Source organism: Bufo gargarizans, chromosome 5 (genome assembly GCF_014858855.1).
Source record: "Bufo gargarizans isolate SCDJY-AF-19 chromosome 5, ASM1485885v1, whole genome shotgun sequence".
Taxonomy (NCBI): Eukaryota; Metazoa; Chordata; class Amphibia; order Anura; family Bufonidae; genus Bufo; species Bufo gargarizans.
In genome coordinates, this window is record NC_058084.1 from 389030623 (window position 1) to 389045767 (window position 15145).

A 15145-nucleotide genomic window follows, 5' to 3' on the forward strand; every position below is an offset into this window, starting at 1 on the left:
TGTTTGCGTAAGCCCGGCCACTTGGGTCCGGCGTTTAGTCACATCTTGCCGTGGAAACGGTGAGATAGGACAACCCCTTTTAACATGCAGCGTCTCCTGTGGCATATCCTGGGGCATGTGGAGGGAAATACTGCAGATCTCCCGAGGTTCAGAATCTTCTGCTAATGGTTATAAACAGGAAACATCTGGAACATAGACATATGCTATGACTTCACATCCCATTGAAACTTCTCTATTGCTTTTTGGCTTTGTTCCTTGTACAGAGATTGTTTTATTGTATGCTGCAGTAGGTTTGACTTACATTAAGAAGTAGGAGATCTGTAATTATGCCACCCCTAGGATACTGGTGAGATACTAGACAGTGTCAGAAATCCGTGACATAACCAGAGTCATTACTTTAAACTTTTGGGTCCTCATGCATCAGGGTTGAGGTGCACCTGCTACTCTACCTCTGCACCCACTATACATCCCTGGGCATATCTCATTATTATTTATTTAGCAGCGACATTAACTCCATGGTGTTGTACATCTGAAAGGGGGTATACATACATAATATAAAACAAGTACAACGAGCATCACAGGATCCACCATTCACAATAGGTCATATCACAGCTCATCTACTCCCTCCTGACCTCTACAAAAACTCTGCCATACAAGTCAATGAGATCCTTTTCAGTTAATTTTGTCTATGGCCCATGGTGGCTGCTGTAAAGCAACTTTCTGAATGCTGAAAAGAACAGTCCAGGCAAGATGGCATCTCCATTATCATGTTCAGGAAATAAAATCTGTCATCAGAATTTCAGAAAATAAAAATCTATTAGAAAAAAAGGATATGCGTCGCCATCTGGTTATAACTGTCAAAACATTTTCTGTGACACATTCTCTTTTAAGTTCATCTAAAAAGGACAGCCACTAACAGATGTAATCGGGAAGGTGGTTCTATATTACTATTGTGATAATTGTGATAACGGGACAGGTTCTGAATATAAAGCTATGTGATCGAATCTCCCAGCATCCTGAGATACCGCTACCGGTGAGGTACCTCTAAATCCTTGCCAGCGTCATTTATATTCAGGGATTTCTCAGATGGAACAGAATAAGATATATGTGTGTGGTTTGTGTAAATCTTTCCAGATTAGACCCATGCTTTTAACCTCCGTCGTGTTGCCTCATATCCCACAGGGCGTGCATTTATAGAAATGCTGAAAAATGTGCCAAGATCATGGATGCCTTTGCATTTTCAAAGATGACACAGCTTTAGAGTTTTGCATTTTATTTGAATAAAGGCTTTTTACTTGTAAATTTGTGCTTTTAGTAAGTACAAGGACAGAGGATTATTTTATCTTTTACTTTTTGGACACTTTTTTTTTCCTTCCAACACAGATCTTTATTTCTGGGCTCCTTTGTACTTAACCCCTCCAAGCTTTCCATTTCTAATTGCATCTTTTTTGTAAGGTTTTCCTTTGTCTATTATGTAGGAAAAAAACAAGCCTAGTGTCACTTGCCGGATGTCCCCAGTGGACCTCCGGGACACCATGCAAGCAGGATATAAGGAAAACAGGCCAAGGACCACGCAACACACAATTTATTACAAAGGAACCAAGACACGTTTGTATTGAAAGGATCGGTGGGTGTGGGACACTAACTAGCAATACTTTGGAGGGGCGTAACTAAGCAGCTATCTGGTCTTCACTAGAGCCTCAGATGGTGAAGATAGGCATGGGCTGTAGGTAGTTGCCAGGGGCTACTCCAGAGCATAAACAGAGTTGGTGGCAGTAGGATCAGGCGACACGGAGATACCAGACAAGGTACCGACAGTACATGGAGTTCAGACAGGCAGGCAGAATGGAACAGCGGCAGAAGCAGGTACCTGTGCCCCAAGCAAGATAGAAGCAAGGTGACCCCAGGAAGAGTTGCATATAACAGGCAGAGCAAAGACAAAAGGAGTTACCTGCACCGCAGGCAATAGAAGCAGAGCTGCACAGAACAGAGAAAGGGCATATGGGCATTCCCCCTCCGGGAAACACAGGAACCCTCTTCCGAAGGCGGACATGGAAAGACATGAACGGAACACCAGAAGCAGTAAAAACAGTAACATAGATCAGGCGCAGATACGCTCTGCTAGCCTATATAGATAAAGGATAGATGCAAGACGAGGTACAGGCCTGAAGACAAACAATAAAGAACCAAGCGGAACATACTGAGGTGTAGATGGTAGGACCCATTTGGTCAGCAGCAAAGGGCAAGACAAACGTAGACTGACTACACATGGCAGAAGGGTGAAACACCCACAAGATAAGATAGAACAGACTGCCCTCCACGCTCAAAGGCAGAAATGGCAGCCTAATGAGCACACCTGAAAGGACACACCCAGGTACCCACTAGGGTAGGTTAACCCCATAAGAACCAAACAGGGAGGTACCAAATCAGGTCAGGAGTAACCAGAAACCACAGCACACCAAGCTGCGATACAGGACATTGCCCCTAGCAACCAGCATGCACAGAACACCGCAGCCAGTATGCAAGAGCGCAAGAGACCTGACATACCCACAGGGAGACAATACAGCCAGAGGGGGTACACAAACACACGGGCAGGTTCACACTAGATACCACAGCCAGCACGCATCCAAAAGCAACCAGCCTACACAGAATCACCCGCAGCCAGTACGCAAAAGGCGTGCAGCCAGCCTGCACGGCAAACCATATCACAGTGAGCCACACTGTGACGCCTAGCTGTTCATAAAAAGGTATTTTCATACAAAACAGACACTTTTTTGGAAGAGTTACTAAGCATAATTTTGCAGGGTTCTGTGTCACCATAATTTGGGTATATGGCATATGACTATTTTATTGTGTTTTAATATGCTTTGGAGGATCTTTATAACATGCTGGTCTTACTGTATCTCCCGCTGTTGTCAGATGTGCCACAATTATTAAAGGGAGACTGTCACATAATTTTGCACCAATATAGCTAGTGGCACTGCCCCACAGAAGATTGCAAACGCCACAATTTTTACAAGGTGGGGGTATAACTAAATAGCATCTCCCCACAGAATATTGCAAACGCATTTCAAACATGCCTGTGTCTTTATTCCATGTCCAGGAAAAGCATTTTTATTCTGCTGAAAAATGTCTCCCAAGTGACTGGCTGGGTGGCCTTTGCTGTTCCCTGTGCCCAAAGCAAACTCTGCCCAGCCGGGCACTTAGGAGCCGTTTTCAGTAGAATAAAAGTGCTTTTCCTGGAATAAAGACGCATGTATGTTTGAAATGCATTTGCAACCTTCGGTGGGGCAATGCTGTTTAGTTATACTGGTGAAAATTACGTGACGGATGTCCTTTAAGAGACCCCCACCTTGTAAAAATTGTGGCCCATATGTGCGGGTCCATGCACCAGAACTGAAATCTAGGCCAGCAACATAGCTGCTGTAGATATCAGGTATGATGTATGGCGGTTTCTTGGCATCCTAATAAATGGGTTGGCTATGCCCAACCCTGCACTGACCACTCCCCACCCCTGCTCTGACCCTTTTCTGAAAAATAAGTACGGTAAATAAAAGTGTTGAGCAGTGTGCAAGACCCCCAAAAAGTCCCCCCAAATTTTTTGCACATGGTGTGTGCCAAATTATGCAATATGAGATCTGTACTCTGCCTCCTCAGACAGAGCAGAGCCGATGAAAGTAGAAGGTGGACCCTAATTATTATTATTATTATTTTTTTTTTAACAAAGGTTTAGTCATCCTTTCAGCAGTGAGACGGAGTAAGGAACTCCAGTGACAAATGTAGTGGAAATGCTGCATCAAAGCACAAGATGGGGATGGGCTTGCTTGTCCAAATACTGTCCTTGACATGAACTCCGAGCCTTAAAAAATGCACTCTAAAAGTAGCCATGAAATCCACACAAAAATTTAGATTTATTCCAAAAGATTACCCAGAGTACCTTTCCACAACATGTCTGCGCTTGGCCTGTTGTGATGCCTTAATAAATCTTATGTACAAGCTGGTTGTTCTCCTTAGCTTTTCCTTGAGTCTTTTTTCTTCGTCGGTGTTGATCTTTCAAACTTGAGCAAATATCTTCACGTTGAAGTGCCAGATCTTTCTCCTACACAGGTGTCAACTTGGGGCACTTTTAATGCTGTACAATAGACCAGCAATGATCGATCTGTGCATCATCATTAATGGTGTAATGTTTACAGTTGATAGGCATTGCATTGCTATTTGGTTTGGTAGGTATTGGTGGTTTGAAATAATAATAATATAATAATAATACAGATACTCACCAGCATATATCGCAGCAAAGTCTTCAGTAGTATACAGTCTAGATTGCCTTTTTTCAAGGTATGTAATCATACTGGCTTGGCAATTTTTCGGATTAGCCAAACTCTGAAAATTAAGTCTAAGGCTGATTTCACATGACCATTTAGCTTTCTATTCTTCTGATTCATCAGAAAGCAGATTCATTATTTTGAGCAACAGTTACTGTACCTATGGAGATTGACTGACTGGAAGTGCTCCATAGTATAAAGACTTATTGGCAATGCTCCATGGGAGACAAATATGCAAAGAGGTATCTCCTAAGAAAGAGAACCATCTTGCCAGTGCCACCTATTGGAAGTGACTCCCTAGGAGTCAAGATCCGACTTTCCAATAAGCCTTGGGTCATTTCTAGTTAGTGACACTGGTACATAGTTCCCCATAAAGCAATGCCAATAAGTCTCCATGAAGTGCTTCCAGTAAGGCTAGTTGCACAGTAGTTTTTAAGAGAGCTCTCTTGATCCGGCATTGTGCTGGATGCTACTTAAAACAGCTGTATATGAATGGATAGCTGGCTTGGCTGTATTCCCTTGTCAAATCCCAAGGCTTGTTGGAAAGTCAGATCTTGATAAGGGGCCACTTCCAATAGGTGGCACAGGCGGGATGGTTCTTTCTTGGGAGATACCTCTTTGTATACCTGAGCATCAGTTATGAACAGTTTGTCACTTCTGTCAGAGATCAGTTATTTTTGACGGGAGAAAAAGTACTTTATGCAGGAGTTTTTCTACTGTCAAAAATAACTGCTCTCTGACAGAAGTGACCACAACTGATGCTCAAAATAAGAGATCATTTTTTTATTATTTTTTTTCCTTCTGCCGGATGAGACGAACGGAAATCTAAACAGTGATGTGAACTCAACCTTATTTCTCCGGGCCCTGCTCCTGCAATGTCCAGGAGGTGGTCCCTCATGGAGAAGTGATCTCTACATCGATCTGCTTCCAGCCCCTCCTCTCTGCTGAGTGACCGCTATAGTGATCTTTGATTGGCAGTTACAGCTGTCACTCAGCAGAGGTAAGGGGAAATATATATATTTTTTAAGGAGAAATTCAAAAATTATTTTCTGTTGTGTTTGGTAATAAAAGCTGCCGTAAAGGTGTGGGTGCTCACTTTCACAGGGTGAAAACTGCTGACAGATCGCCTTTAACATTTTATCATGTACAGAACCTGCTAGAGTATTTAGGAGTGATGTTGATTGCCAGAGCACTGATCCATGAGCTAACCTAAAAATGTCTTACTCCCCTTCTCTATAGTAGGTGAGTAAAATTGGAAAAAAAAGTCTGCTTTATTAATTATTAAAGCCCCAATTATTCCATAGCGCTGTACATATGAAAAGGGGTTATACATACATAATACAGACAATTGCACTAAGCATAAACAAGACGAGTTACAAACTAGTACAGAAGGAGAGAGGGCCCTGCCCGTGAGGGCTTACAATCTACATGGTATGGGAGAAGGACACAGTAGGTGCGGGTGAAGTTGGTCATGGCGGTATATAGGCAGCAGGGTCACAGGTTGTAGGCTTTTCTGAAGAGGTGGGTTTAGGTTTCTTTTGAAGGATTCCACTGTAGGTGAGAGTCTGATATGTTGGGGTAGCGAGTTCCAGAGTATGGGGGATGCACGGGAGAAATCTTGGAGGCGATTGTGGGAAGAGGTGATAAGAGAATAGAAGGAGGTCTTGTGAGGATCGGAGAGTGCGTGTGGGGATGTATCTGGAAAGTAGCTCAGAGATGTTGGGAGACGACAGGTTGTGGACAGCCTTGTATGGATTTGTTAGTACTTCAAAGTGAATTCGCTGGGCAATGGGGAGCCAGTGAAGGGATTGGCAGAGGAGTAATAGGGTGAGAGGTGAATTAGTCAGGCAGCAGAGTTTGAGGATAGATTGGAGGGGTGCGAGAGTGCTAGATGGAAGGCCACAGAGGAGAGTGTTGCAGTAGTCTAGGCGGGAGATGATGAGGGCATGTACAAGCATTTTCGCAGATTCAAAGTTAAGGAAAGCGCGGATGCGGGAGATGTTTTTGAGTTAAGGTACTTTCACACACACTATCGTTTTTCTTTTCCAGCATAGAGTTCCGATACTGGAAAATAACTGATCAGTTTCATCCCCATGCATTCTGAATGGAGAGAAATCCGTTTAGGATGTCTTCAGTTCAGTTACTGAACGGCGTTTTGGACTGAGGAAATGCTGCAGTATTATCTCCATCCAAAATTCCGGATCAGTTGCAGGAATGCCAGATCCGACATTAATTTACATTGAAAAGCATAAAAAATACTGCAATGCCAGATCCGTCCTTCACAATGTGAAAAAAAATATATAACCGATCCGTTTCTCCGGATGACATACGGAGAGACGGATCCATTCTTGCAATGCAAGATCCATTTGCATCTGGATCAGTCTCAAATGCTGTCCAGTTGCATGCAGATTTTCATTTTTATTTTCGTGGTATTGCAACTTAGCTCTATTCAAGTGGGGCATATTTGTTAGTATCAGAGTCAACAATTGACCTCCTCGGCCTTGTTCCAAACTATGCTTTTTATCTAGTGAGCAGGCATATAGTTGGTGTTAGCGAGCTGGATGTGTTCTTCATGAAGTTACCTTCATATAATATCAAAAGAAACGATCATTCAGTTGAAATGACAGCACGTAGAGGAGGCTGAGTGGGCGTGCGGTGGGCTACAGTCGTTAGTCATGACATTTCAGGCTTAGTGCAAAATAAGTTCTACAGCTGCGACTGTCACTCCTCACAAGGTGCATGCATGTCGGTATCCTGAAGTGAACCTCATGCGATGTCTCTTCCTCCAGATGTACAGTGCGCCTGTTGATTCTTCTCAGAAATTGTTAAAAAGATGTCACACTGCTGTAAACTCACAGCTTCCCTTTACCATGATGGCAAATTACTTAATAGCGTGGGCTTATTTGCTTGGATTGATGTCTGAGGTAAATTATGCAGGAGAGGATCAGTGTATAATTAGCGGCGCGTGTTATCATATCAGACGCTCCTTCTTGTGTGAAGGGAGCTGCGGATGAACACATGGCTGTCTTCTGATTGATTCTTCTGATCTTTCTATGGTCTCGAAGGGTTAAAGGGGTTGGCTAGTATCCTATATTGAGGACCTATCCTCGGCTACTCTCAATCTGCTCCTTCCCATTGAAGTGAATAGGACGGCGGAGATGTCATTGCATTGCTCGCTGCCGCAATGTCAACGGCAAGCAGGTAAACAGTGAAGAGAAGGCAGCTGGTTGGCAGGGGTCTTGGGAGTTGGACCATGGGCGATCTGATATTCGTGACCTATCCTGAGGGATAGGTTATTAATATAGGAAAGTGGCCAACCCCTCTGAATGGTAACATCCAGTTTCCCCCTTCACTTATTTTCCAAAATGTTTTCTCTGAAAGGCATTTGATACCATTCCCTATGTCTCTGTGCTTACAGTATGTACACAGTGGGTAAATTGTACTTAAATGAACATGTCGTTAGAAAATGACCTATTGTCTGTTTAAATCTCATTTTTATGTAAAACTTGGTGAATTTTTTTCAATATTTTTAAAAAAAAAATTCAGATCTGTCTTAAAAAATAAAATAAAACTTATATATATATACTGTATTTTTCACCCTATAAGATGCACCAACCCATAAGACACATGTAAGTTTTAGAGGAGCATAATAAGAAGAAAAAATTCATTACACCTCAGGTCAGACCCCCAATGTTAATCAGACCTCAGCTGACAGCCCCAATCAGACCCCAATGTTAAGACCTCAGATCAGACCCCCAATCAGATGTCAGCTCAGACCCCAAGTTAGGCTACTTTCACACTAGCGTTTTTACTAGATCCGGCAGGTTTCAGCAAAAACGCTTCCGTTACTAATAATACAGCCATCTGCTTCCGTTATGATTTATATTCTCTGTAACATAGCCAAGACGGATCCGTCATGAACTCCATTGAAAGTCAATGGAGGACGGACAAGTTTTCTATTGTGTCTTGCTCTGCATCCCAGGACAGAAAGCAAACTACAACATGTTGCGGTTTGCTCTCCGGTATGGGAACGCAACTAAACAGAACAGAATGCATTCTGGAGCACTTTCTGGAGCACTCCGTTCTGTTCAGTTTTGTCCTCCTTGACAATGAATGGGGACAAAACTGAAGCGTTTTTTCCGGTATTGAACCCCTCTGACGAATCTCAATACCGGAAAAACTAAAACGCTACTGTGAAAGTGGCCTTAGATAACTATTCGATCGCTGAAGGTCCTACCACTGGGACGCCCACCAATCAGAAGAATGGGGGCCCCAAACCATGTGGAACCGATCTATAATGAATGAGTCGGAAATATGCTCTGCTATTCCATTCATTTCTATAGGGGTTCCAGAAATGGCAGATTACAGCGCTCGCCTTGCCAGAACGCCTCTAGAAATTAAAGGGGTTGACCGAGTTCAGAGCTGAAACCGGACATACCTCCATTTTCACCCAGGCAGCCCCCCTGTCTTCAGCAACGGAGCAGTTCATGCTCCGATGCTCTTTTGCCCTGCACTAAATCGCGCAGGGCAAAGTTTTTTTTCCCCAGGAGTTCCAGTGACTATCGGGCTCTCCATGGGGCTGCCAGAAAGCCTGGTGACGTCACTGGCTCTGGCCGGGCTTTAGCTTCCCTAGCCAGTAAAACTGCTAGGGCAGCGCTCCTCCGCCCGGCAGTGTGTTATTGTAAACAAAAGAGCCCTTGCCCTGCGCGATTTAACGCAGGGCAAGGGAGTGCATCGGAGCATAAGATGCTCCAATGCTAATATCAGGGGGGCTGCCTGGGTGAAAATATGGGTATGTCCGGGTTCAGCTCTGAACCCGGACAACCCCTTTAATGGCGTGGCCGCTCTCATTTCTGACCATCTGTTTGAGTGCTGAGTCCCCCACCAGCTAAGGCTTGGAGAAAGAAGCGCTCACGCAGAACATTCTCACCTCACTGCTGAAGATAGACTGGAGACGATCTCATAGACTTTCTATTGAGCCCATCTACAGCAGCGAGGCGAGACTTTTGTGAGTGCTCCTTTCTCCTCAACATGTCTGTTGGGACTCAGATTCCAACCAATCACAACCTTAGTTTTGTCATTATGAGTACAGAATGCTTTAACCATGATGATTTAAGAATGCTGATCTTTTCCGCGAGAAAATAAGTAACCTGAATTTACTTGTAATTCAATTTTTGCCTTCGTTCCCATGTATTACCTTTTTTTGTTTTCTTGATTAATTATGGTCTCTGTTTTTCCATTATATTGTTCCCTAAATCCAAAAATGCATGCCAAGGTCTTCAGCTGCCAGACAGCAGGCTGCAGATGTTAGCTATTCATTTGAAGACATTCCTTCATTGTTTCTTCTGAGGAGCCTGAAGGTTTTTTTTCATTTGGGCTCTTGGAATTTTTGACTTGCATCGATACGAAAAGATCAAAATAAAATCAATTTAATGTCAAAATTGTGATGAAGGCGGTATGCTATGGTTTCAGACAATCTGCAGCAAGACCCATTTACACTACACTAATGTCACATCTAGCCGTACAGTTTTTCTACACCTCTAAAGAAAATGCTGAAATCTGCCCGATGTGGAAATGTCCCCTGGCTTTGCTGGTCTTGCACATTTTTCTTGGAGTTTTGGTCAGAAAAATTGTAGTGAAATAGCTTTACACTGAAATGTTCTATATCCCACTGCCTGCAGATTGCACTGCAACTCTGATCTCCAACTGACAGGACAGGAAGTCAGTTACTTCTCTATTCATTCCTAGAAGACTGACATTGAGTCTCCCATAAGAATACACCGAAAAACTGGCTGCCTGTCTACACATAGTGCTGTGTTAGGGCTCATGCCCACAAACGTTATGGCTTAGTGCCCATATTGCAGACTGTAAAGGGTGCGGACCCATTGACTTGAGTAGGTCTGCAATCCGAAACATATGACCAACGATAGGACTTTACCTATCTTTTGTGGAATTGAGGCACGGATCGGAAGTTAATGGAAGAACTACGAAGCGCCTCCATGGGCTTCCCGTCCGTGCCTCCACGACGCAAAAAGGTAGAGCGTATTCCATCTTTGGTGGTATGTTGCGGATCATGGACCCATGCAAGTCAGTGGGTCCACATCCAGAAACTGAGTTCACTCGGCCAATGCCCTTCAGCACGGGGCCCTTATGCTCGTGGGCATGGACCCTTATTTGGAGAGGCAGAGTGTTAGTCGCATGGCACAGCAGAGGATCAGAAGGGAGGTTCTAACTAAAAAATACAGTCACTGGTAAGATTATTTTCACTACAGTTTACATCATGTACCTTACTAACGGGCCAGAGAATAAAAGATTTTGCGGGAGTGTTGACTATTTAAAAGAAAAAAAAACTGCAACTTGAGTAGTTGGGCTCCTGGGCATTTAAAGTCTCCATCTTCAGGCCTCTTTCACACGGGCGTTCCGGATTTGCGCCAGATACGTCGCGTGTGCATTCTGTGAAACCTGTGCGAGTAGGCACGCAATTGCAGTCAGTTTTGACTGCAATTGCATTGCGATGTTCAGTTTTTTCCATGCGAGTGCAATGCGTTTTGCACTCGCATTAGAAAAAACTGAATGTGGTACCCGAACCCGGTAAAGGGTTCTGTCCCAGTGATTCGTTTCTGTTCAGAAACGTGTACAATGTCTAGTATGATGTTTAACCCCTTGATTACCAGCTAATTAACTTTTTAGTTTATCATGCTTCGTTTTATGCGGTAGTAATTTATATATTTTTTGTGTTGTTTGAAGGTACATATACGTTACTATGTAATTTGTATACTTTTTTGTGTTGCAATTAGATTTTTGAAATGTCATATTTTTATTTTATTTTTTTACTTTATTGTTTATACTGTACCTATTTCACATTAAGTAACCTGTTAAGTGATACTAGGGCTAGGCGAGCAGTGGGAGGAGGCGGCTGCAGTGGGAGGAGGCGGCTGCAGTTGGAGCAGTGGGAGGAGGCGGCTGCAGTGGGAGGAGGCGGCTGCAGTTGGAGCAGTGGGAGGAGGCGGCTGCAGTTGGAGCAGTGGGAGGAGGCGGCTGCAGTTGGAGCAGTGGGAGGAGGCGGCTGCAATTAAATAATTGACATGGGCAAGATTATGTTGATTGATCAGGCTGCATTTTGGTTATAATGTATTAGTATACTCCTGTTTGCTAATGGCTTATGTCTGTTTCTCTAGGGCTCAGGCTGTGGTGTGCCCCAATGATAGGATTACTGAATTTGCAGTCCTGGGGTCCTTTCTAGGTCCCCAGGGCCGACTGCAGAGGACTTATCCAGCTTCTGATCAGATCACTGGGACCGAATCAGAGGGAGAAATACCATTTGATCGTGCTCTGGTTACAGACTGCAGCAAACAAGGGGTTAACAGGTGGGATTTGCGCTACCTCCAATCCTGGCTGTAAGGGTACTTTCGCACTAGTGTTTTTCTTTTCCAGTATAGAGTTCCGTCCTAGGGGCTCAATACAGGAAAAAAACTAATCAGTTTTATCCCTATGCATTCTGAATGGAGAGAAATCTGTTCAGTATGCATCAAGGATGTCTTCAGTTCAGTCCCTGTGCGGTTTCTGGACTGAGAAAATACCGCTTCATGCTGCAATATTTTCTCAGTCCAGAATTCCGGAATGTTTGCCGGATCCAGCATTATTTTACATTGAAATGCATTAATACCGGATACGGCCCTAAGTGTTTCCGGATGACAACCTGAGAGATGGATCCGGTATTGCAATACATTTGTGATCCGAATCCGGATCCATCTACAGATGGTATCCGTTTGCATACAGATTGCCGGATCTGGCAGGCAGTTCTGGCAACAGAACTGCCTGCCGGAATCCAGTGATGCTAGTGTGAAAGTACCCTAAGTACTGGAACTGTTAGTTTGCTTATAGAGCAGGAGTTCTCACAGAAGCGCTAGTCTCCCTCTAAGGCCTTATGCACACGACCGTGGTGTGTTTTGGGGTCCGTAAAGCGCGGACAAGAATAGGACATGTTATATTTATTATTTTGTGGGGCCACGGAACGGAGCAACGGATGCGGACCCAAACAATGGCCGTGTGCATGAGGCCTAAGGCTACTTTTACACTAGTGACGATAAAAGACAGTAGGTGATCCTTAAGGGATTATGCTTGATCTTGAAGTATGTAATCGGTCCTCAAGAGGAAACTCCTGTCTTATAGCTGGACTAGTCCAAGGAGCTACAGTCAGGTCCATAAATATTGGGACATCGACACAATTGTAGAATTTTTGGCTCTATACACCACATTGGATTTGAAATGAAACTAACAAGATGTGCTTTAACTGCAGACTGTCATCTTTAATTTGAGGGTATTTACATCCAAATCTGTAGGAATTACAACAGTTTGCATATGTGTCATTGTTTCATTTCAAATCCATTGTGATGGTGTATAGAGCCAAAAATTTTAGAATTGTTGATGTCCCAATATTGATGGACCTGACTGTATATAGTCAATGTGTCTAGAAACCTGCTATTGGTGTCTAACTTTTTAAGGGTGTTGTTTTTTAGTGGATGCCTCTGGAAGTTCTTGTTGCAAAGTTAAAAGTCAAACTGTCTCCAGTATTTTGCGAATCCTTTAGGCTTTAGTTAAGGGCGACTACTGACCTATTTGCCTGAACATGATGTGGATTTGGTTGAAGAAATCAATGTATCGTATTATTTCAAAGCTGATCCATAGTACTAAGTCAGCTTGATGGACTTTCTGATTTTACTTCTTTTTGTAACATCATGTGGTCATTGCTCACGTACACATTTTAATTATTTTCTGTTCTTTCATTAGGTAACCAGCTATAAGCTGCTCGATGCAGGAAGATGCTGACTACAGAGAGAGGAGTTGTGGATGAATGGTTGTCAGAGTTTAAGGTATTTATTTTGAACAATCTTGACCTGTTAATAGGTGGAGGATGATTTACAATGCTACGGTCACGGCGGACAGGAACTCAGATACACAGACAACCAAATACACAAGTGTCTAGGCTAGATGCTGGGGATAGGTCACCTCCTAGCACATCCCCGACTTCTCTCCCTATGTTGCTAAGCCCACATTCAGACCTTGATTGTAGGATTGAAGTGTCCTCGTGCCTGGACCGCAAACACACTAGAATCCCTGAGATGGTGAAAGGGGAGAAGGGGCCTGCCTTCCTTCCTTCCCTCCCGCACGGCCCTCTGGGATTGAAGGCAATTTAAGCCAATGACCCCACCCAGAGCACCTGAAGGAAGGCGGATCCAGCATGATTCCAAAACAAACAAAAGGTTAGACACGTGCTGCCAATCTGACAGACCTCTGCACACCGTCTGAGCAGGGCATGACAGCTACCTGACGTGTGTCATTTATATTTATGGACTTTATCTATAGGTACTGTACTTCCCACTGTCTTTACCTAGTCAATAGTGCAAGCGATTATAAGAAACTTTATAATATATCTTATTAGAGAATGCTTTCTCCACTTGTCCCCCCCCCCCCATCCTCCCCAACTCCTGAATTGATAGTCACTCTCAATGAGCCAATAATTATCATCTCTGAAGATGAATTGAGGCATCATATTACATGTTACCTAGAGACATCTGTGAAGGAGGAGTAGTAGTGAGCTTTAGAAAGAAGACAGAGGCGCAAACACACAGATCCTCCTGCATCTTACCCTAGTGCTGGATTGACAGCTACACTGCTCAGTACTGTTGTCCTTCTTGTGGTGTCTGTTTGCTACAAAGAGGTTCTCTTTTTCTGTGTGTATGTTGTGTATAGGAGACATCAAAGTAGCTAGTCTTCACTCACCCAGCTCTAGGAAAACCTTTGCAGAGTGGAAAACTGGTGATAAACTCAGAATAGATGTAATATAATGGCCAGATATAATAATTTTCCTGAAGTACACACAGAAACGCTTATTCAGTCAGACACGCCCAAAAAGACTCTTGACCTCAGTGAGAGCAGCACTGCAGTGATGATCTCAGTCCACTACTGACAGAGCAGTCTGCTTCCAGTGCTTGAGCTATTGCTAAACAGCGGATCGGGGTGTGAGGTGTCAGGCCTTAACTAACTAATCAGCAGGGGTCTATCCTGAGGATAGTCCACCTATAGCAGACACAAATCAAAATACAATGCAGTGGTATTTTATCTTAAAACTCTGACAATACAGTTAGTTTCCAACAGTCCACACAGACTATTAAAGTGCAATGTTCATAGAATAAAAAGAATTGATACTCGTCGATCACAATGAATAGATATAGTTCATGCGGAGATGGAGAGTCAGTTTGCCCACACGCTCAGTTACGTTTTAGAGAACGTTTCCTGAGTATAGGCCATCACTTAATGAAAGATGCCAAACCCTGTCCTCAGGATAGGTCATCAATATCAGATCGGCGGGGGTCCGACTCCTGGCACCCCTGCAGATCAGCTGATTGAAGAGAAAGCAGCGCTCTTCTGAGCATTGTGTACTCTTCGCTCTTTGCCTGCTTGTCATTGCATCTGCAGGGGTGAGCAGATGTAATTACAGCCACACCATCCCCATTTACTTCTATAGGACAGCTGTGTCCTGGTCACTTCAAGTCCCATTGAAGTGAATGGGACGGCTCAGATTTAATTACACTGTTCCAGTTGCAATGCGAGCAGGTAAACTGTGAAGAGACGGCAGCGCTCATACGATCGCTGTGGTCTCTTCAAACACCTGATCAGCAGGGGTAATTGGAGTCGCACCCCCTCCCGCCAATCTGATATTGATGTCCTATCCTGATCTCAGATCATATTGTATATTCAACGTAACTAGTTCCGTGTAGCAGTAGTCTCGTGAAGACAAACCCTTTGTGAAAGGAGAAGCT

General features: G+C 43.7%; 1 protein-coding gene across 6 annotated transcripts in view; it reads left to right on the plus strand.

Moving 5' to 3' along the window:
• FAM126A (family with sequence similarity 126 member A) overlaps positions 1-15145 on the plus strand; it is a 156529-nt gene that overhangs the window by 51399 nt on the left and 89985 nt on the right. For 4 of the 6 annotated variants that reach the window (XM_044292999.1, XM_044293005.1, XM_044293003.1 and 1 more), the window contains exons 2-3: positions 11501-11689; positions 13113-13195. In XM_044292999.1, the coding sequence (XP_044148934.1) occupies positions 13145-13195 (51 nt within the window). In that variant the 5' untranslated portion in view covers positions 11501-11689; positions 13113-13144. The remainder of the gene's footprint in view (positions 1-11500; positions 11690-13112; positions 13196-15145) is intronic. The other 2 variants (XM_044293001.1, XM_044293002.1) reach the window with 1 other exon arrangement.